The following is a 23636-nucleotide window of genomic DNA, read 5'->3' as shown; positions in this document are numbered from 1 at the left end:
CTTGCTGGTGTCGTTGTTTTTCATTGTTTAACTAATACTAAATTACTTAAATCATTACACTAGAATTTTGATAGGTTCAGTGAAGTGACAAACATTGCCTCTTTACATCACTTAAAGACTTTGAAACTTGTCATAGTTTGAAGGCTGAACATTTATAATTGATGGTTCAAATGGATTTAGGTACTGTCATATACATCTTCACGTAAATTGTCCGATCATGGTGCAGTTGGTAGGTTATCATTTTGCATTCGTTGTCATTATGCTACATTATTGTTACAGTAGTATCTTCTCTATAGGTTGGGAATTCGATAAACACATTGATTGAAAATAAGCAGAAAACATTCGGGTGCACATTTCAATTTCTATCCTTTTTGATGTTGCTTTTTAGAATATTTGTAACGTCCATTGAGTAGTAACAAATATTTTCTTTGTCTCTAGGTGTGATTGCAAAGAGCTATATATAATCTCTTGATCTCTTAATGTTTATTTTCCCATAAAGTGTATCAATAGTTCATGATTTACATGTACTTAATAACTATGATTTCAAAGTACGAAGTCATTAAACATGTGAAATAAGTTCAGAGCGACTTCGGTTAGGTTTGGGTGGGGGGGGGGGGGGGGGGGTAACAGAATTCAAATATATATACTTCCACTTTTCTTATTTCTTAAGCTATTCAAGAGGGACAGGGGCCCTCATACCAGACCAGTTAATGTTTCTCAACCTATCTGTGGGCATCGACAGTCCTATAGAATACGGTATCATTTTTACATTTTAGTCCACAATCATACCAAAATGAATGACTCAAGTTGAAACAGATTAACTCACGAGACCATGGTAAATGTAACGGTAAAGGATGGTAGCAAGTTTGCAACATGTCACATAAGAATATGATAGTAAGTTAGCAACATGTGAGTACTAATAGAAGAGGGTAATGAGAAGCAAGATATATGTAACAGAAGAGAATGGTGGTAAGTTAGCTACATGTAACAGAAGATGATGTAAGGTAGGTTAGCTACATGTAACAGAAGAGAATGGTGGTAAGTAACTACATGTGACAGAAGAGAATGGTGGTAAGTTAGCTACATGTAACAGAAGATGATGTAAGGTAGGTTAGCTACATGTAACAGAAGAGAATGGTGGTAAGTAACTACATGTAACAGAAGAGAATGGTGGTAAGTTAGCTACATGTAACAGAAGATGATGTAAGGTAGGTTAGCTACATGTAACAGAAGAGAATGGTGGTAAGTTAGCTACATGTAACAAAAGATGATGTAAGGTAGATTAGCTACATGAAACAGAAGAGGATGTTGATAAGTAATTACATGTAACAGAAGAGGATGTTGGTAAGTAACTACATGTAACAGAAGAGGATGTAAGGTAGGTTAGCTATATGTAACAGAAGAGGATGTTGGTAAGTAACTACATGTAACAGAAGATGATGTAAGGTAGGTTAGCTACATGTAGCAGAAGAGGATGTTGGTAAGTAACTACATGTAACAGAAGATGATGTAAGGTAGGTTAGCTACATGTAGCAGAAGAGGATGTTGGTAAGTAACTACATGTAACAGAAGAGAATGGTGGTAAGTAACTACATGTAACAGAAGAGAATGGTGGTAAGTAACTACATGTAACAGAAGATGATGTAAGGTAGGTTAGCTATATGTAACATAAGAGGATGTTAGTAAATAAGCGACATATAACAGAAGAGAATGGTGGTAATTAACTACATGTAACAGAAGAGGATGTTGGTAAGTAACTACATGTAACAGAAGAGGATGTTGGTAAGTAAGCTACATATAACAGAAGAGAATGGTGGTAGGTAACTACATGTAACAGAAAAGGATGGTGGTATGTAAGCAACATGTAACAGAAGTGAATGGTGGTAGCTACATGTAACAGAAGAGGATGGTGGTAAAGAGCGGATTGTAAGTTAACTCCGTGTCACAGAAGAGGGTGATTGTCAGTCATATGAAACAGAAGAGGGTAGTGGAAAGACATACTACAGAAGTGGACAATTTGACCCAATATGTACATCTAGGCAAACTGAAGAACTGTGGATGTTGTAGTAAGTATTATATCCCAAAAGATCCATGCCTCTTGTTTCATCAGATTTCAACATTGAACGGATATAGGCAGAATTTCAGCTAAATTCTTTGAATTTTATTTATTTACAATGATTGAAATTGGCATTTCCAATGCTTCCCCAATATCTGAATGTTATTTGTCAAGTTTCAAGTGAGTTGCAGGGTTCAAAATTTCATTTTTTGGGGGGGAGGGGGATTTTATAAACACAATGAATACGCGTACATTTATTAACTTGTCACAAGTCATTGTATGATTAAGATACGATAATTTGACAAATTTATTCATAGTACATTTTTTGTAAATAAATTAACAACCTGGGCTTTATTTGTATAACAAAGAATCATAAGCTCTGTATCTCCTCTGTAACCTGACTTAACTGATATTTCAATTATGGTAAAACATTAAAAATGTTCCAAGTTAACAAGGCATTTAAGAGCAAAATTAATTGGAACTTATTAAAATGTAGTTCTTTCCAGCAATTTAACTTGCCGGAAGCTACTGCGATGATCCTATACGTCCCCAACCAGCCACTGATAATAACAGAAACACCTTAAACATCGTTTTTATCTGTTTAATTTGTAACACCTGATATATGTTTAATATACGACACACTGTAATGAAATCAATACACAGCAGCACAGGTGTCGACCTGCACAGCAATAGTACATTCTCTGTGCCTACAATATCATTAATTCTATTAAATGGTTACAAGTTCAATATGTAATGAACACACAATATGAATTGATTTTTGTCATCTGATCCATAAACTTCACATACATTCAAAGTGCACATATATGATGACACAAAAAAACAGCATTTAAAATAATCTATACGATCTTTGAACTATATATAGATCTTGCAAAGAACAAAACATTTCTATCATTATTTTTTCTTCTAAAAAAAAAATTAATTATTTCAAACTGAATTAAATATCCAAGAAATGAAAAAATCATTAAACCATAAAGCCTACCTGCAAACAGAATTGTTTCTTCAAAAATGAGTTTTCAATACCAATAAATGCTGATTTAAGGTAATTATTCTTCTAGTGAAGCATGTTTAAGTACATATTCAATTCTGTTAAACAAAAATTACTGGAAAAGACTGCAACATCTACAATAGTTTTGATGTTTCAAAGAGTTAGATGATACAGGTGAATAAAATTTACATTTATGTAATATCTGTAAAAAAAAAAACATAGTAGATTAGATCCAGCCGTTACAATTCAGGAGTATTCTGACTTTACTTTTGTATAACTGGGTAATGTATCAAGAACAAGAGGCTCACAGGCCTTGACATTCACCTGAGTATTATAGTCAGGAAGTCTCATTTTAAGCTTCATTTTGAAGTCTAAACCCTGACTTTATTATTTAATGTTTACCAACCGAAGTTACCCAAGTCACTCAAATGATCTAAAAATAATACATGTTTATATCATGGTCATATTTGTCACCCTAACCCCTCTCCCATAACTGAAAGTATCGAGGAAAATGTAAAATTTCATACATTTTCAAGGACCTGAACTAGAGGTCATTAATTTCATAATTTAGGTAGAGGGTTTCAAGTAAAGGGGCGTACTAGTATACAATTTTTTTAAGTATGATCACATTTAAATGATATTAAGATATCATATAATGATAGAATTGTAATTTTTTCTACCATAGAGATAAAATATCAACAGGTGTGTTATCTCAATCAGGTCTTTTAAAGTTTGTGAGATCTTTAGTAAATCCCATATAAATTGATTATATTGATTCAATGGGTATAAAGACATTAATTTAATGATTACTGGGAACAAGTGGTAGTTACCACATAGTTAAATTTGGCAAAACGTCTCGGGGCGAAATGTTTCAGCGTGAACAGTCTTTCAAGGCAAACAGTCCTGCATTCACGGCTTCATGGACTTTAACAATGCATTCAGTATATCTCCCCCGATGTGTGAGTTGGAAGATTTTTTAAGATTTAATTAATACATTTTCACAATACATGTATTGCCATATTGGTAAGCTAAAATATACACATCAATACTATTAAACATTAATTTTTAGCATTCAAAAAGCTTCCCTAAATATCTTTGCAGCCCCTTTATTTGTCATGATTTGAACTTAATTATCTCCCCCTTTTCAGAGGAACATGGCCTTTCATATCAATATATATTTGTGTCCTTAACCCACAAACACTGTGCCCAGTTACATTGAAATTAAATTGACCAAGTAGTTCTAGAGCATGTGCTGAAAATGTCATAAGTATAAGATGACAACAATACAGACTGTGATCAGAAGAGCTTCGTCGAGCTTCAATAGCTCAGGCGACATAGCCAACAAAAATGCTACCAAAAGGAGTACTTATAAATGGTACAGCCCTATGATTCAGCCACCTTTTCAGACATTTCGGTTAAAATTCAGTTAACTGAACAGCAGTGTTCCATAAAATATAAGTGAATCTTACTTTCATACATGGGTTTCAAGTTACAGCTTCCTATGCATAACTAGAACTGTCCTAATGGGACTAATACCCCCGCAAGGCTAATTTCAAATGGGACAAATAACTGAATTGAATAATGAAGGTTTGGAACACAAACAAATGAAAATAAATCTAGAATTGTAAAAAAAAATATTAGTAAACAGAAAAATTAAAATAAAAATTGTCAGAATTTCACTGTAAATACATATGTATAACAGTAATACATTTACAAATTTATGTATCTGATATTTTATTTTTAATTAATTGTTTTAAAGAAAAACCAACAAAATGACAATAACCCCTCCCTTTCTAGTAAATGGAAATACCGGTAGCTAAGCAATGCTCTTCTGTTGATAAGACTTTGAATATCTTTCTAATAAGAGTCTTGACAGATGCAGTTAGTTGTTTCAAATTTTCCTCACTTTCTCCTAAGGTACAATGGAACTCCATATCAGAAAATTGATCCCATAGGTTTATGATTTTCTTTGATGAGCTTGTTAAATTAAATAAAGTCCCAAAACATTACCATAATTACCATACTATGTAAAAATATGTAAAAAAGAAAATTTAATATTGCAAACAATTTTAAAATTGCCAAAACACTACAATCATATCAGTAATATTGAATTTCATTTAAATTAATGCCCTATAGGGTCACTTCATCAATTTACTTGACTAATAAATTTAAACAACTTCTAAATATAGTTAACTTCTTCATTAATATTGATATTACTTATTTCTTCATAATGATAGAAACTTTTGGTTTACATGAAACAGTTTAAAAATAGCCCCAAAACCACTGCCCATTTCACAGATAATCAATTTTCCCTAAACGCATGCTCCATCTAAACCATGGCTCAGATAATGGCCCCCTTGGGACAAATGAATTCAGCCACACTTGTCTTTGATGTTCTTATTATATCCTAAGAATTTATCATTGACAAACAAAAATTTTGCATTGCCAGTTGATAGAATACTTATAAAAAATAAATTTAGTTAAGACATAAAGTAAAAAAAACATTATCTGGATGTATTTATATAAATATATTTTAGAGTGTTTTAATACTAATAATTAATTAATAAAATCTGTAAGGATTACCTCCCTTACTTTTCAACATCAGTGTACAATATATATATAGAATGCGGAAAATGAAAACTGTCATAAAATCATTAAATCTTGTCTGATCTTAAAACAAATTGCAGGTGCACATCTTCAGATGGTGTTCAACATATGTACAAATTTTAAGACTGTTCTATGCAGTAGTAAAAAATTCTATAGGGGGGAAAAAGTTGCATCTACAGACAGACGGACAGACAGACGGACAGGGTGAAACCAATATACCCCCCCCCTCCAAACTTCCGTTTGCGGGGGTATAAAAAGATGTTCAGTTTACAGACTGGACATTTTAAATCCTAGTCACAGATGGTACTTGTCCTATAAAATTTACATTGTTATACATGTACATGTACCGGTATATAAATATACACATTAGCTATCAACACACATTTCTTCCTAAGGTTATAATCACCAATACGCGAGATGTAATACTCTCAAATGTAGCAAAAAAAAAAAACATTTCTAAAATCAGTTCTCAGGTCTACAACACATGCACCTCAACATGTAAAAGAGTTCTTCTAAGTATGACCCTTGATCCTGCCACCTTTTCTTCTTTGTGAATTGGTTTGGCTTCAACTGTTAGTTTTAACACTCTAGCTTTTCGAATTTTTCTTCGAAATTGTAAGGAACTAATGCCATGTTTTTTATGAATAACAAATATCTTCTTCTCATTTCCTCGCAGTATGTGGTATTTGACATTATTTTTCAAGGCTATCAATGAGGGAAGAACTGCTATCAACATTTTCCTCTTATATATATCTTTCCTTTTCACATAAAGTTTAAGAACTTCTGTCACAACAGCAGACTGTAGTTCTCTCTGAGAATGATGTTTTTGCCATTTAGTATCCACAGCAGAAGCCTGAAATGTATTCAAATCACTACAGATAATTCTTTTTCCAATTTTAAATCGCAAACATCCTTAGCTGTACTTAAATCAATCTAATGAAAAATCCAATTTTTAGTGACATTGTAAACAGTGGTCTATGAACTGTAGATTCCTAATTAAACGCGAGGAATTAATTACCGCGTAAAATTGCAAAAAAGCACCCTTCGTGGATTTTATAATCTCGCTATTATTTTCTGAGAGTTGAGAACTATAAGAAATAAAGAGCAAAGTTCTATGTTCGCGTTTTTATATTCTCACAATTTGATACAAACAAGCAGGGTCGCGGAATTAAGTACTCGTGTAATATAAGGAATTTACAGTATTCTGCCTGAAACTGACCTGATAATGAACTTCTCTCTTGGCTCTCTTTGACAATGGAATGTCTTGGTTTTTTATATCACACTCAAAGCAGCCCTCGCCCTGGGGCGGTTTTCCAGAGTCTGGAGCTGGGACGTGAGGAATGTCACCTCCTGTGGGAAAGGAACCTCCCACCCCACTATCTGGGGATACTGCTACACAATGTCTGCATGCAGAATGAGAGAAAAACAGTAAACAAAGAGCACATACATGTGATTACAAACAGAAACTATTTTAAAATGATAAGGCCATAAAAAATTAATCTATTGGTTCTCAGGCTAACATTTTCAAAAACAGTTGTGGTTGGGGGGTGATGATTTTTTTTCCGGAATAAGCAAGCGCACTATCAGAACTTTATTTTATTCATTTTATGATAAAAATGGGCAATGGGCAATGTTAAATCAGTTGCGCGCGGGCCTGAGAAACAAGAAATTAATTTTTGTTAGCCTAATGGGAGTATTCTGTGGAATACATTACCCAACTCCTAGACTCTGATAGCCCGGGGGACAGCCACACACAAATGAGGGGCCAGAAGGGGAGCAGCCAAACAGACACGGAGCATTCACGCACATATTGGCCCCTGAAATGTCAGTGATCACATGACTGCACTGTGTTATTACAACAAATCTCCAACCTGTATCATTCATACTTTTCATTAACCTATAAGTCATTGTCCATGCAAATACAAAATCTGTTAACATTTGAGTTTGTATGTACATAATTGACAAGATTTGTAAGGACTGACCTCACTTTTTTTGATCTGTGTTTCTGATTGTATTGTCTATCATAATTATAACTGCTATAAGACGTACATTGTATGTCTTTTGGAATAAAGAAATTGATTAATTGATTAAGTAATATATTTAATTTTATCATTAGTTAAACAATCAAGGTCTTACCCAAACAGCTCATAAGTCTTGGATCAAAGTTTGTGCCTGGTGAACACTGACAGTTGTAGGAGCCAGGCACATTGTAACACATAGCTAGGCCACAGACGTCCTCCGTCAGGCACTCGTTATCATCTGTAAGGAGACAGAGTCTAATCACAAATGAAAATTTACCCCCCCCCCCCCCCCCCCCAAAAAAAAAACAACTTAAAAATAAGCCCAACTGATAAAATTTGATATCTTGAGTACCAATGCCAAACAGTAATTGGCTAATTATTAACTCCACAAAGTGGAATATGTACCTATACACTGGCCATATACCGGTTTGAAGCCTGGGGGACATGTGCACTTGTATGAACCAGGAATGTTCTCACATCTATCATCACAGCGGCCAGCCTCGCACTCATTGATGTCTGAAACATGATCATCCTCATTACACATCAGTATACTGCAAAGTGTTATTTCAAGGATGTGCCTAAATCTGCAGACGAACAAGTACAAGCTTCATTTCTATCTTTTTCAATTCTCAGTGTATGTAAATACATGTATATATTTACAGTTGAAATGTAAATATGGAAAGCTTATATGATAGCTACATATATTGTACATATATTATTGGCACTTTATCAACCCCTATTTTCCCTGGAGGTATCAGGCCTACCGACACACTTCCTGCCCGTAGAGTCCAGTTTGAAGCCTCGTTTACAGACACATCTGAATCCATCTGCTGTGTTGTGACATGTTCCCCCTGGAGTACAAAGAGAGGGATCCTCCCGACACTCGTCAATATCTACAACAGAATGCTCACATCTACATGTATTTCATAAATCAGCTATCAGTATGAGAGTGAGTCAATAAGCAAATGCTTAATACGTTCTTATCTGAACACTGATGCAGTAATGGTAACTATTATTCTGAAATTCATCACATCTATCTTGTACAAGTGATCTTATTTATAAACATAATCCATTTAATCAGTAGAGCTACATTTATTTTACTGGTGAACATTTGAAATAAGATGAACTGTATCGATGGAGTTAATTGTACAGCAGATTCTGTTCTACTTACTGGTACTAGAAATAGAGTAATAACCTTCTATTAAGGTACAAATGACAAAACAATCTAATTTTTTTTTTTATCATTGTCCAGGGTTTACCTTTCTAACATTTATGTGTACTATGTCAAAATTTATGTGTACTATGTCATCAGTTTCAATGAGTGATAAATCACTCTCAGTAAAATAAACAGTACTAGTACCAAGGAAGGAGAACAGTTGGGTATACAATTAAAAGGGGATCAATTAGCCTTTGTCCACACACTGGGAGACTTTTCAGGCCTGTGTTACCAACTGACTGACCTCTACACTGGTTGGCCTCCATCCTGTAGCCTATCTTACAACTGCAGTGGTAGCTGCCTTCTGTGTTTGTACAAATCTGTTGACACCTGTGCTTCATGGTAGCACACTCATCCAAGTCTATCAAAAAATCAAAAATACAAGTAACTTCCTTTAATTTGAAATCAATGTCTACTTTCATCAGTCTTTGAATGATTTTAATTTCATGACTGTACTGGCATGCGGCCAGTTCTTGTCGAGTACCATTTCCTGCCAGTACATTGTGACGTCATTTTATCAACACGTATAATTATATAAGAAAAATGACGTCACAATGTACTGGCAAGAAATGGTACCTGGCGAGAACTGGTCGCACTCCAGTACTCTTTAAATGTTCAATTCTTGAGAATCCACTAGATGCGTACCCCTGCAGGTTTTGCCATCCCTGTTCAGGACGTACCCCGGTGAACAGGAACAAGTATAGCTGCCTACCGTGTTGACACAACCAAACTCACAGGAAGAGGTACCCTCTTTGCACTCATCCACATCTTTGGAAAACAGAAGGACAAACTTTAAATGCACTATAGAGTGGAATGAAACTAACTGCCACCAGAAGACATTTCATATCAGGTAAAAGCTAATGTTATAAATACAAAGTATCTGTGTGAACCATTTAACTGGTCAAGAGGTCCTATATTTGATATCACAATGATCATCACACAAGCTAATGGTTTGACGGTTGCATTATTAAAATATAAACACAGATATACTAATGACTCAAAAAGATTTGACTTAATTAAACCTATTCATAAGTAATAAGAGAAATGTTAAAAAGATCACTAGGATATGAACTTGTTTGGTACATGATCAAATATTCTGTGAACCCAAACTGGCTTCTTAGGATTTGATCACACAACCAACAAATTTCATTTCCTGGTGAACTTTTATACATTGCTGTTTATTTCTTAAATACAGTATTTTTTTTAGACTTACCTATACATTTTGTGTTTGTGATATCAGTTTTGTAACCACGGTTACAACGACATCTGTAAGATCCAAGGGTGTTGATACAATAACCATTTCCACATATTCCTGGAAACTTTAGGCACTCGTTTATGTCTAAAAGGAAACACAGAAAAATCTTCAGCATTTTTTTTCATGAAAATCAAAATTATGACATGTTGAAACAAGACTGTCACAATAAAATTTATATTTTTTAAAGTCACTGATACCTTTTCCATCTGGTGTCTTTCCAATATCTTCAGGACACATGGCCTTAAATTCTCCTGCAAAGAAAAGAAGGACAAAGCAAGATGATCAATTCAGCTTGTTCAATATCATGAATGTTCATCCTAGAGCCACTTCAATCATAAGCTTACTAGATCCCTGGGCGGGGCATCTGCTGCAGGCAGGGCCCCATGCCGCTGCCCCCGAGCAACAACACTCCTGATTGGTCATTCTGTAGAAGTAGGTGGGCACACATCTTCCACCTACCAACTCAAGGAAACAGTTCCCCTCTCTCTGATCTGAAACGATACTTAAAATATTTAAAACCAGAGATTTCATAAGATAACAAGGTTTACACAACTGTTTGAGATCTTTGAGTTTTCTCACTGGCAGTGTTCTTACCAAGACAGGATTTTCTGTCAGGACTCTGGGTGTATCCCGGGGGGCAGGTACACTGGTAACTTCCTTGGAGATTGACACACCGGCCAGGCTGACAAACTCTAGGGTCTCTGCATTCATCAACATCTAAACATTCAGAATAGAGTAAAATTTTGATACCTATATCATAGAAATAAAACAGATTAAGATTCTAGCACTTATATTGCATTACCTCTGCAGTTGTCCCCGGTGCCAGTAAAGCCCTCGGGGCAGACACACATAAAAGTCCCCACCAAGTTCTTGCAAGCATATCGACAGTTGTTGACCCGTGTCTGGCATTCATCAACATCTAAACAGTAATTATGATATTTGCATAAATTTACATCAAAATGTTTGTGAGTAAGGATATGGCTGATTACCATTGATTGGAGAATGAGAGAAGCCTTACCCTGGCAGTGAGAGTTATCAGGAGCCAGAGTGAAGCCCTTTGGACAAACACACTGGAAAGTTCCGGGAAGGTTCACGCACCGGAAAGCACAATTGTTCTGTGGCCCACTGCACTCATCAATATCTATAACAAATAAATGGAGTTCTTAGAACTGGAAATACTTTTGCTACATGCTTCCTAATTTTTCACTGAATCTTTTGATACCTTGGCATGTGTTGTCTGCCCCTGGTTCAAACCCTGGACTACACAGGCACTCGAACCCTCCGATCCTATTCCTGCAGGTTCCATTACCACAGATGCCTGCACTATCAACACACTCATTTCTATCTGTAAAAATCAATCATTATATCATACTATAGTCTATAGATTTTTAGGTAAATTGAAAGAAAAGTCTTTATTTTAACAATACACGGTCACTCTTTTCTTACCTTCACAGGTTCTCTGGTCGGCCCCCAGTGTGTATCCCCTCAGACACTCACAGCGGTACGATCCGTCCATGTTTATACATATTCCATTTACACACAGGTTTGGATTTACAGCACACTCATTCACATCTAACAAATTGTGAGAATAAAAGCCAAATAGACAAAAATATTCAAACTGACTGGAAACACAACGTCAAGTACTGTAGAAGTTCACAATTCAGCTGGAACTGGACAATACTGTAGATCTTCATACAGTAAAACATGACTACATGTTACTCACAATCACAACCGATTTCATTTTCTGACTGATTGAATTTGAACTAAATTCCATAGACCAAAATCCTTTTGTCTCGTCTGTACCTTAAAGTTAAAGTGTCTATGAACCTTCCATTTTAAAGGAATCCATAAAATGTTACGCTTTGTAAAATTCTAAATAACTTTACCCACAATTCCTCCTGAGGGATCTACCACTCTTCCGTAGCCATCAGGACACAGAGTCTTGAATTCAGCTATAATAAGAAAAAAAAGCCATCTCGTGAAGACCCTTTGTAGCAGCTGATTGTTTAGATCTACGTTCAATGTAGATATGAGTTATTATCTGGACTCACCCTCCTGCTGGGTGGGACAGACAGCACACTGCTGCTGACTGCCCCAGGCCTGGCCCTGTGTACAGCAGCAGTCGGCCTTGGTCATGTTGATGGGACGCGGAGATACACACCGACCACTTCTAAACCTGTTGAAACAGTTCCCCATCCGCACATCTGAAAACAGTAACATGTATAAATTTACGTAACTATATTATCATTTGCAAACCAAAATTAATCAATAATTTAATTTCAATTGAAAATACATGTAGTTACAAGTTGTGCCATGTATAGAGAACTAACTGATCTATGTTAAACTATAATACATTTTTGATCTTACCTATGCATTTCTGTCCATCAGAAGTCAGTAACAGCCCAGGGGGGCATTCACATCTGTAGCCTCCCTCCAGATTCCTGCAGCGACCCCCGGCACAGATCCCCCTCACCGAGGTACACTCATTGATATCTAAACAGAAACCAACAAAGCTACAATAGGTACATATATTTTGATACTTATTTGGGCATGTGTGTGTTTATTGTGCTGCCTCGTGAATGGGATTGGAATCATAGACCTTACCCATACAGGTGTCCCTGGCTCTGGTCAGTTCATAGCCCTCCTGACAGATACACTCGTAGGATCCCTCCCTATTCCTGCACACACCATTACCACAGATGTCCCTGAAAAGGGTACATTCATCAACATCTGAAATAAATGAGGCCATCTATTGATCCTCCACTATAGCAATTGTAAACAAAGATCATAGCAGGTAAAAGGTACACTTGGGTAACATATGTACATGTATTTACGCATTAATTGAGTCAAATGAAGTTCACCTTCAATAAAAAGATACAGATAAATGGAACAAGCATGCTAGTGTTTACATGTCCTATGAAGAGTGCATACAGAGGACTGACCTTGACACGAGCGTCCGTCCTTGGAGATCATGTAGCCACTCTGACACTGACATGTAAAGTTCCCGTCCGTGTTGACACAGCGGCCATTTTGACAGAGACCCACCTCTGTCAGACATTCATTGATGTCTATAAAACAAATCAAATTTAAGCGATATTATCTAAAGTGCAAACACACACTCATACACGTTAATTTCCAAGAAGTCTTCATTGAATCTCCCTTGCTCTGGTCAACATAAGATATTGAGGAGCAATGAAGACCTGTTTGGCAGTGTGACCTGACCAGACCAAGGCCAACAACAAAGTCGGATCTCGACACTGGTCTGGTCCCTGCCCCCTCCCTCCCCCTTTGTAGACCCAGGCCTTACCTTCACAGTCCTGATTGGTGGTCAGCCTGAAGCCTGGGTGGCAGTGACACCTGTAACGTCCATCAGTGTTCTCACACGTTCCATTGTTACACAGGCCAGGCTGGGAACTACACTCGTCAATGTCTGTACAGTAAACAGTGCTCTAACAGTCAAACTCATCATTGTCAAATTATTTGCAGGGTTACATGAAGCTTATCAAGGGTCTTATTTGTACTTCTAACTACCGGTACTGTAAAGTTTGCAAAAAATGAAATTTCAATTTTAGATGAACATTTTTGATTCCATATAAATGTAATCTATTATATTCAATAAAAATAAAACACAAGATTACATCAAGGGAATGAATACATTGTGACATCTAAAGAATCAGGGAGTACATGTGTACACATGCAATACCTGAAATCTAAACTTGCAAGTCTTAACTATATCTTTGTCACAATACTCACAGCAAGATTGTTTTACATGCATTTATATAGATAGTTTTCTTGTGTTTTTTTTCTTTTTGTATACTGTAGATTCCTAATTAAACCTGAGGAATTAATATTTGAGTAAAATCATAACTAAGAACTAAGAGGAATTAGGATAAAAGTTCAGTGTTCTCGATTTTATATTCTCACGATTTGATACACAAATAAATAAGAATTAAGTCCCTCCATAAAATAAGGAATCTACAGCATCACTTTAGTACCAGTACTTCTATATGTAACTGGATAAAGGTAGCAGCTTAATGACAATAATATAAGACGTACCGATACACGCGTCTTTGTTACGATTCAGTCTGTAGCCTTGATTACATAGGCAGCGAAACCTGCCCTCTAAATTGGTGCAGAATCCATTGGCACAGATTCCAGGAAACATTGTGCATTCATCAATATCTACAACAAATGTATAATAAACAGAATATTCTCTGATCACTTGACAACTATACATTCTAATAAGTCATGAGCAAACACTGCTGCTGGCTGGTGACCGAGTTTTACCTTGACAGTTATGTCCATTCTGATGCAGCCTGTAGCCTGCTGGACACTCACACCTGTAGCTTCCTGGGGTGTTCACACACTGCGCTATGGGGACACAGGGAGGCAGGCTTCGCCTACACTCATCTTCATCTGAACAATGAAAAATACAAATGCAACTATACAATGTGCTTTACAAGCTGACTCTAAAATTATTCTAGTGAAATGACAAGTTCTAACCTAAGACCTTTGTAATGGTTTCTATCTTATTAGCTTAACCATAGATATAAAGTTACATAATATGTATAATCATAATATTCTTGATAAGTTGATAATTATGCATTTCCAGTCTAAATAATCATAAAAATGGTTGAAACATTACCATAACAACTATGACTGTCCACATCATACTTGTAGCCTGGGTTACATTCACATCGGAAACTCTCGTTTGTGTTAATGCAGCGGCCATTTTTACAAATAGCATCTCCAAACAGAGCACACTCATCAATATCTAAAACAACAATCTCAAATAATTTAGCTTTGATCAACTAAACAGAGTATCAAATAAAATCAAGAAACTATGAGTGTAACAGTTACATAAATGGTATACTTTCTTACCTTTGACAATTGATACTGCTTCACAAAGAGAATTATATTCCTCTACAAAGACAAAAGCCATGAAATCATTATACCAAATTGCTATTCAAACAATCTTTTACATTATTGTACAGATATAATGTCAAAACATAAGAGAAAGCAGCCAATGCATGGTCCAAGAGATGTTTCCTGTGATAAGTTGATGCTTACTCATGTTAAAATTTACATTGAACTTGATATGTAGTCTTGAAGATCTTTATTGGAGTTGGATTAAGACAGTTATCATTCCAGTGTCATGTATTCATCAGTACCAGTGCATTACAGTATTTCTGTTGAGAGTTTCTTGCCAAATGTGTAACAATCAGAATTAAAACATTACATCATACCACATTCACAATCCCTATGGTGGCCATTTACATTTTAATGCTGACAATTCCTATATCAGAGGAAGCAGACCTACATGTATTATTTGCTAGGATGTTTTAGTAATTCGAGTGAACTTAAAATCAAATCCATTTGGCAATATACAGTAGATATCAAACTGAGAGTGTTACGTAGTTCCACATCATATAAACCATCATCTGCTGAGAGGTACAGTGCATGTATGAGCTATACTACCTGTGTCGGGCTGAGAGGTACAGTGCATGTATGAGCTATACTACCTGTGTCGGGCTGAGAGGTACAGTGTATGTATGAGCTGTACTACCTGTGTCAGGCTGAGAGGTACAGTGCATGTATGAGCTATACTACCTGTGTCGGGCTGAGAGGTACAGTGTATGTATGAGCTGTACTACCTGTGTCAGGCTGAGAGGTACAGTGTATGTATGAGCTGTATACTACCTGTGTCAGGCTGAAAGGTACAGTGCATGTATGAGCTATACTACCTGTGTCGGGCTGAGAGGTACAGTGTATGTATGAGCTGTACTACCTGTGTCAGGCTGAGAGGTACAGTGTATGTATGAGCTGTATACTACCTGTGTCAGGCTGAAAGGTACAGTGCATGTATGAGCTATACTACCTGTGTCGGGCTGAGAGGTACAGTGTATGTATGAGCTGTACTACCTGTGTCAGGCTGAAAGGTACAGTGTATGTATGAGCTGTCCTACCTGTGTCAGGCTGAAAGGTACAGTGTATGTATGAGCTGTACTACCTGTGTCGGGCTGAGAGGTACAGTGTATGTATGAGCTGTACTACCTGTGTCAGGCTGAGAGGTACAGTGTATGTATGAGCTGTCCTACCTGTGTCGGACTCTGGACAGGGCTGACAGGGGGAGTTCCAGGCCTTCCCGATCACCGTACAGCAGCACTGTTCGCGGGTCAGGTTACGAGACAGGGGGTTCTCACAGATGTACTGTGGTGGGCGGGACCCAGTGGTTGTAAAGTAGGTAGAATAACAGTTGCCTTTCCTCATATCTGAAAAATACATAAAATTCATAAGCAACCCTTATCTTCCGACTAAAAGATTACCAAAATAAGAGTCCACTTTACTACACATCAAATTCAGATCTTTCAATAGTTGTTTTGATATCAGTCCTAGTAGATGCTGACCCATGCATTTGGTCTCCCCTTCCATCAGGACATAGCCGTCGGGACAGACACACCTATAGCTGCCCCGGGTGTTAACACAGGAGCCATCCCCACACAGCGGTCCATTCTCATTGCATTCATCAATGTCTGTCAAACAATGATAATTCTTATGCATGAAAATAACCAACAACAAAAAAAAAAATCAAAAGCCATGACGCCTCAAAGAAATATTGAATAAATGTCTAATCAGTTTATCATTATGCTCTACATTATGTGTCTCTCTTGATCTAAATGTATAAATCAGTCATTGTTAATCATTTGTGATAATTAATGAAATAATCTTTCACATGTTTAAATCTATGAAAAACATTTTTTATTTATAACTTGACAGAGCTTATAAAGTTGTTAAATTGAAAACAGCAGCATGAACATTTTTAATCAATTTGTTTTTCATATGAATAAATTTCCAAACCATGTACTGATAATTATGTTCATGTTCCAGAGCATGAACCCCACCATAATACAACAGATAAATTTTAATGAAAAGGAGTGTGATCTTATATGCAACACACGCAACAAATGATTTATACAAATCATAAAATACTTACTTTTTAAGAAAATCATTTAAAAGAACATGAAACAATAAATTACACTTAGCAATGTTCAATCTGCTCACAAGCCTTATGATATATCCTAAAATGTAAATTGTTCTTAATATCAATGTCTAGTAAACATAGCTCTTAAAACATTTAATTTGTCTAATTTAATGTAAGAGGGATATTTTAACAAAATCATACAATTTCATGCATCATTAAAGTTCAACACAATGTTACACATTGTGATAAGCCTTATTTGGATAAACTATGATATAGTTGGCGTTAGATAAATGTCATACCTACACATCTGTAGTTCACCAATCGATGGCCTTTGGGACACACACAAGAGAAGCTGCCAAACGTGTTCTGGCACTCCCCGCCCTCACAAAGTCCATCGATCTCCTGACACTCATCTATGTCTACAGAGAACCCAAGTAATCAGGCGAATTAGATCTTCATTAAATGCAGTTCCAAAATCTGTGTTCATAAATGATAAGAAGATAAGAACAAATATACAAGTATATATATGAGAGCTGACTTACCAATAGGAATCCCTGTCCCCTCGTCTGGGCGCAGTCCTGGATCCCCAGGGCACAGGAGTTGGTAGCCCACTAAAGAAAACATCATCATTTAAATACAACTGTACAGTATCAAGATAAAATTTCAAGTGAGAAATTGTGTTATACTTATCAGCTGCTTTCTTCTTAAGGCATCCTTAAAAAAATATTTGCTTGGAATTGCTATCATGAGGTTTCTAGACCCAGGAGAGAGGGAGGAATTTTTGAAAAATTTTCTTAAAATTTTTTTTTTGCAGAGAAAATTTTATCAGTGGAGGTATTTTAATGAGGCGGGAGGCAATTCCAAACAATCAATTATCTTATTTTGGCCTTAGCGGTACTTTATAAAGATTATTTTAAATTAATTCCTCTCAATATATGCAATTTGAGTCTGTTATTTTGTACACAACTGCTTTATTACCTGTTCCATTGATTTTTATCAAACTTACTGGTTATTTATCTGTTCCAAAATTTACAACCCTTACCTGGTAAGCATTCCATATTACCTGTTCCATTCTATCTTATCTGTTCTGTTGAGCATTTTATTTTAAATTACCTGTTACATTAAGCATTTTATATTACGTGTTCTGTTTAGCATTCTATATTAAATGTTCCATTAAACATTCTATCTTAACTGTGCTGTTGAGCATTCTATATTACCTGTTAAGTTACGCATTCTATATTACCTGAGTGTTAAGTTGAGTGTTCTATATTACCTGTTCCATTGAGAGGACAAGTTTCACACCGTCCTGGCACCTCGCCCCAGCCCTGGCCAAAAGAACAGCAGCAGCTGGCCTTGTAAACATCGGAACCAATCACATTGCTGCAAATTCCCCGACTATCGACTTCCAAGTAACAGTTACCACGTCTCTTGTCTGTATTTAAAAAATCTTCCGATTTACAATGCAAGAAAAAGTGAGCAAGCTCACATACCTCACGCTCCCCCATTACTAACAAGTACTCATAATGAATGGCAAGGTATGCATTTAATCAGGATGTAATTGAAATAATGTCATTCCCCACAGTTTGTTGTTCAGTGTTTTTAAAATGAGAGTTTAGATTAAACTCATATGCTAAAATATATGTTACAATAAGGATCCGAGAGCTTGCCAGGTTTACGACATGTATATCCAGCTATACCTACCGATACAGGCTGTCCCTGTGGGGTTGAGGACTTTGTTGAGGGGACACTGACAGATGTAACTGCCAGGAACATTGATACAGGTACCGTACAGACAGTTGTCAGAGTTCTCACACTCATTGATATCTACAACAAACAAAACAAATCATGACAAAACTTACAACTGTATATATTAATACAAAATTATTATATTATTTTAATTTTAATATCATATTGATATTAATATTATTTCCGATGAAGTAAACTGGTTCACCTGTACAGTTTCCTCCCGTGGCGTCCTGTTTAAAGCCTTGGTTACAGCGACATCGGAACATTCCTAGGGTATTTTCACACTCCCCATTGATACAAAGGTTACTGAAGTAGCTACATTCATCAATATCTACAATAAAAAACACTGACTTACTTCCCACATTCAATTCCCAGTAAAAGTGAGTTGCTGGTCCATATGGTCCATTAATTAAAAATGAGGTATGTAACAAATGAATGCAAAATTCAAATCTCCTTAATCTCAGAGAGAATTAGTGATGGATTCCATGGACTGACCTCTGCAGTCCTTTCCATCCAGGGTAGGGGAGAATCCCATGTCACATTCACATCTATAACTCCCGGCCAGGTTAATACAGCTCCCATACTGACAAATGTCAGGGTTAATGGAGCACTCATCCACATCTGAAGTACACAGTGTCAACAAAAGTCTATAGCTCATGACGTACATGTAGCTTTGTAGAACACAAGTGATAATTTCTTGCCATAAACAGCTAGAAACTTGTTGTTAAACATGCATTTAACTTTAAATTAAAACTCTAACAATATAAAGCGGATCAACTGTTGAGACACTATAATAATAGTAATAATAATGTCCTTTATTTATACACGATAGCACAATTAGTTTACAAAACTGAAAACGAATTTAATTGATTCATTAAGACACTAGATATGTCTAGTTCTCACCACCACAGCTGTAGCCATCGCCTTTGAATCCCTCCTCACAGACACACTTGTAGCTCCCCGGCAAGTTAATACAGTCTGCATGTATAGAGCAGCCTCCATTGTCACGGGTGCATTCATTGCTGTCTGAAAAAAACAGACTGCTGGTCAAATCTCTACAGTGTCTAGTACCACAGCAGTCACTTGAGAAACTTGCTCTGTAATGTGCAGGGTTGTCTAAGACCCAGGAGGCAAGGAATTCCCCCGCCTATAATGCCCCAATTACCCGGCTATTATTGCATTTTAACACAATGTAGCTATAAGCAAGACCCCCCTTCTACTTTTTTGTTTCTTCCTTCTACTTCAATTTTTAGAGACAACCCTGAATGTGTATATCAAAACATATCTTTGTAAAAGATGTGGTTATTTGACATTATAGGACAATATATAGAGTGAGAGACCTCTACAGGTGTAGCCGTCCCCTGAGTAGCCGGGCACACAGTCACACTTGTAGGAGCCCATGGTGTTGATACACTTGGCATTCACATCACAGTTGGCTTCTCGTGTGGCACACTCATCATCATCTGTATATAGAGAAAAACAGAGAAATTAAAGCAAGTTTGCCCTGGGAACTTTTTAAATTTGAATTTGAGGATTTTTATTTTGTGTAAGTGGTCATGAAATCTTTTCTTATTGTCAAGATAGAAAACTTAGTCAGTTTATCAAGGTTTGTTAACACTTATACAAACCAGTGCAGGCCGGATTGCGAGACTCAGGTTTCACAGAAAACCCTGGCTCACAGATACATTCATAGGACCCATGGGTGTTGTGACAGGCACCCTGGAGACAAATGTTGGCATTCTGAAGACACTCGTTGACATCTGCAACAGAAATTACAAGACATCAAGCCAATACGATTTGAAAGAAAAGATATGAAAATAGTCTGAAAGTAGCTTAATTTACCCAGACACTGTTTTCCGTCTCCAGAGGGAACCAGCCCCCCTACACAGGTACAGAGATGGGATCCAGGTAGATTGCTGCAAGTCCCCCCACTGCAAATGTCCTTTGTGTCCTTACACTCGTCGATATCTACAGGAAAACCCATTGAAACAATTATGGTGTGGCATTCACACAGTTGAAATGTGATAGCAGGTACACTTAGTAAAACTAAATAACATTCACACAGTTAAGGTAACCAACCCTGAGATTACCTTGACATGACCGCTGGTCAGGCATCAGAAGGTGCCCTGGTTCACATCCACAAGAAAATGACCCAGGTTTATTGAAACACAGCGTTTCACATCCTCCATTTCCCATGGCACACTCATCAATATCTGAAATACATCCCTCCAGGAATTTAAAACAATGACAAAAATCAGAGCTATATAACAATGGCAGTACCAAGAGGTGCATCCCTTCCAGGAAGAATATATACAGGAGTGTAAAAGATAGTAATATCTCATCATAAATTTAACACAGGTTGCTGTGTTGTGCCTACCTAGACATGATGTGTGCTGAGGGTTGGGGCCATACCCATCGAGACACCGACACTGGTATCCTCCCAGGTAGTTCTCACAGACACCATTACTGCACAAACTGCTGCTGTCACCACACTCATCGATATCTACAAAACTAAAACCATCACAAATACTGGACCAAAAGAAAGCTGTACAGATGGATCCATAATAAATGTCTGGTAAAAAAAAACCAAACCTTGACATGACTGTCCATCCGAAGACAAAAGGAGTCCTTCCGGACACTCACATAGAAATGTTCCAGGAAGATTAAGGCACAGTCCTCCTTTACAAGCATCAGATATTTCTTCACATTCATTGATATCTACAAAAAAAATTCCCATTTGTAAAAAAGAACTATATATTACAAGTAATTTCAGTTTTAGGAGAATAACATATGTTATAAGCATGTCTTCATATATGTATAATACTGCCATGCATTAACCTGCATTATATATATTGACTTCATTTTGATACTTCATATACATGAACTATGACCACATAAACCAAAGAAAATGACGAGAGTAGGAGTGATCATATTACCCATGCACATCTGGTCCATCATGACTGGCCTGAAGCCTCTGTCACACTGGCAGCGGAACATCCCCGGGGTGTTTATACAGCTGCCATTGCTGCAGATGCCAAAGGAGATCTGACACTCATTAATATCTACAAATCAAGAATATTACATATGTCAAGAATAGGCTAACATCATCATTAAAAGATTTACAAACAAAAGAAATCTAGTCAAAATAATTAACAAATAGTAAATGATCAAGTAATATAATTATATGTATAATCCACAAAGAACAAGACACTAGTAATACCCCTGCTCTGATGTGAATATACAAAACAAGCAAAGTCGACATTTAACAGAAAGCTGACTTTCGATTGGTAAAAAAATACATCCAACCATATGGCATGCCTAAACAAAGAGTGTCTTAAAATTTCAAGCATCTGTGATAGATAGTTGCTGAGAAAAATGCAACAGAAATTTTTGTTACGGACAGACAGACACACAAGGGTAAATCAGTACGCCCCTTCTCCTTTGGAGCAGGGGTATAAAAATGTATTGGCTTTCAGGTCAAACATTTTGAAATATAATACAGCAGGCAAGTATTTTAATGCAACATTTACTCAGAGGAAAAACTTTATTTTCATAATTATTTAACTTAAAAATGGAAATTGAGTTACTTTTCAATAAGTAAAAAATTCAATCAATACGACAGCATTTGACCTAAAGCCCTGGTGCCTCTGAACTAATTTTTCCTTTTTTGGCCTAAGTTATACTCTTTCTGTAAATCATGCATTCCAACTCTAATGCATTTATAAGTATTGCATTTAAGTTCTTAACACAAAAGGATTAAATCTTTTGAGCATGCAGAGTACCTACCCAAACAGGTGGTGCCGGTTTCGTCCAGTGTGTATCCCTGGTTACACCTACAGGTAAAGCTACCTACAGTGTTCCCACACACACCGTCTTTACAGATGTCAGGGAACTCTACACATTCATTAATGTCTGAAACATTTTAAATATGCAATTAGGCAAATGTGTGGTAAAATTTACTAGTATAGTTTTTAAACTTCAAATTAAAATCTCTCAAATAGTGCAAATCTTAACTTCATACCTGGCTGTTTTGTTGAATCACAGAGTTTCTTGAATTCATCTGTTAAGAAAATTGATTAACAAAAAAGAAAATTAATTTAAATCTCTTATAAAAACCCTAATATTTTGAAAGTTGTTTAGAGTCTTGAGAACAACACTACTCAGCAATTCCACTGAGAATTAAATGTCTCACTATAGATGAGTCAGGACCGACTAACCTGAATCCCTGCGCGGACAGGTAGAACAATCTGGACCCCAGGCCTTCCCTAGGGAGCAGCAACACTTTGCCCTAGAATACCTGCCCTCCACTGGTCGCCCACAAGATCCTCTAGAGTACTCCAAGAAACAAGTGCCTTCTCTTTTATCTGCAGCCAACAACTTTCAGTATTCGTTTACCCTCTCAAATATTCTACACTATTGAATGTTATGACATTTCTGTTCTGTTATGTAAAAACACATTTTTTTTCTAGGTTATTAGACTGACAAAGCAGACAATAGAACATCAAATATCATTGGTTTGTCTTACCTATACACCTTCTTCCTGAAGCATCCAGTATCAGCCCGGGGGGACAGTTACACCTGAAGGATCCCTGCGTGTTAACACACAGTCCCCCTCCCTCACAAACATTCTCAAACATCTCACACTCATTTATATCTGTCAATATCAAAGGCATAAAGATATCAACAATATAAAATGTCCTTATCACAACTTCATCCTCATCATCATCATCATCATTGTTGGCACTAG

The 23636-nt window shown here is 36.6% G+C and overlaps 1 protein-coding gene across 1 annotated transcript in view; it reads right to left on the bottom strand.

Moving 5' to 3' along the window:
* Positions 1–2641: 2641 nt before the first annotated feature.
* LOC105338038 (fibrillin-2) overlaps positions 2642–23636 on the bottom strand; it is a 37973-nt gene continuing 16978 nt past the window's right edge. Inside the window, exons 20-65 of the mRNA XM_066086480.1 lie at positions 23415–23543; positions 23107–23253; positions 22911–22949; positions 22676–22801; positions 21826–21951; positions 21482–21607; positions 21267–21392; positions 20980–21102; positions 20732–20857; positions 20518–20649; positions 20230–20352; positions 19793–19915; positions 19385–19510; positions 19095–19220; positions 18845–18967; positions 18417–18575; positions 17686–17754; positions 17443–17562; positions 16569–16694; positions 16260–16433; positions 15043–15084; positions 14807–14935; positions 14449–14577; positions 14218–14343; positions 13469–13591; positions 13104–13229; positions 12766–12891; positions 12529–12654; positions 12213–12365; positions 12048–12113; positions 11608–11733; positions 11384–11506; positions 11180–11302; positions 10964–11080; positions 10756–10878; positions 10506–10652; positions 10359–10412; positions 10120–10245; positions 9552–9674; positions 9151–9267; positions 8455–8583; positions 8096–8206; positions 7806–7928; positions 7384–7486; positions 6889–7072; positions 2642–6522 (exon numbers count right to left, since the gene is read on the bottom strand). Of these exons, the coding sequence (XP_065942552.1) occupies positions 6145–6522; positions 6889–7072; positions 7384–7486; positions 7806–7928; positions 8096–8206; positions 8455–8583; positions 9151–9267; positions 9552–9674; positions 10120–10245; positions 10359–10412; positions 10506–10652; positions 10756–10878; positions 10964–11080; positions 11180–11302; positions 11384–11506; positions 11608–11733; positions 12048–12113; positions 12213–12365; positions 12529–12654; positions 12766–12891; positions 13104–13229; positions 13469–13591; positions 14218–14343; positions 14449–14577; positions 14807–14935; positions 15043–15084; positions 16260–16433; positions 16569–16694; positions 17443–17562; positions 17686–17754; positions 18417–18575; positions 18845–18967; positions 19095–19220; positions 19385–19510; positions 19793–19915; positions 20230–20352; positions 20518–20649; positions 20732–20857; positions 20980–21102; positions 21267–21392; positions 21482–21607; positions 21826–21951; positions 22676–22801; positions 22911–22949; positions 23107–23253; positions 23415–23543 (5822 nt within the window). The 3' untranslated portion in view covers positions 2642–6144. The remainder of the gene's footprint in view (positions 6523–6888; positions 7073–7383; positions 7487–7805; positions 7929–8095; positions 8207–8454; positions 8584–9150; positions 9268–9551; positions 9675–10119; positions 10246–10358; positions 10413–10505; positions 10653–10755; positions 10879–10963; positions 11081–11179; positions 11303–11383; positions 11507–11607; positions 11734–12047; positions 12114–12212; positions 12366–12528; positions 12655–12765; positions 12892–13103; positions 13230–13468; positions 13592–14217; positions 14344–14448; positions 14578–14806; positions 14936–15042; positions 15085–16259; positions 16434–16568; positions 16695–17442; positions 17563–17685; positions 17755–18416; positions 18576–18844; positions 18968–19094; positions 19221–19384; positions 19511–19792; positions 19916–20229; positions 20353–20517; positions 20650–20731; positions 20858–20979; positions 21103–21266; positions 21393–21481; positions 21608–21825; positions 21952–22675; positions 22802–22910; positions 22950–23106; positions 23254–23414; positions 23544–23636) is intronic.

This window comes from Magallana gigas, chromosome 6, assembly GCF_963853765.1.
Source record: "Magallana gigas chromosome 6, xbMagGiga1.1, whole genome shotgun sequence".
NCBI lineage: Eukaryota > Metazoa > Mollusca > Bivalvia > Ostreida > Ostreidae > Magallana > Magallana gigas.
The sequence above is the reverse complement of the archived record's forward strand: the minus strand, read 5'-3'. Positions and strand labels throughout refer to the sequence as shown.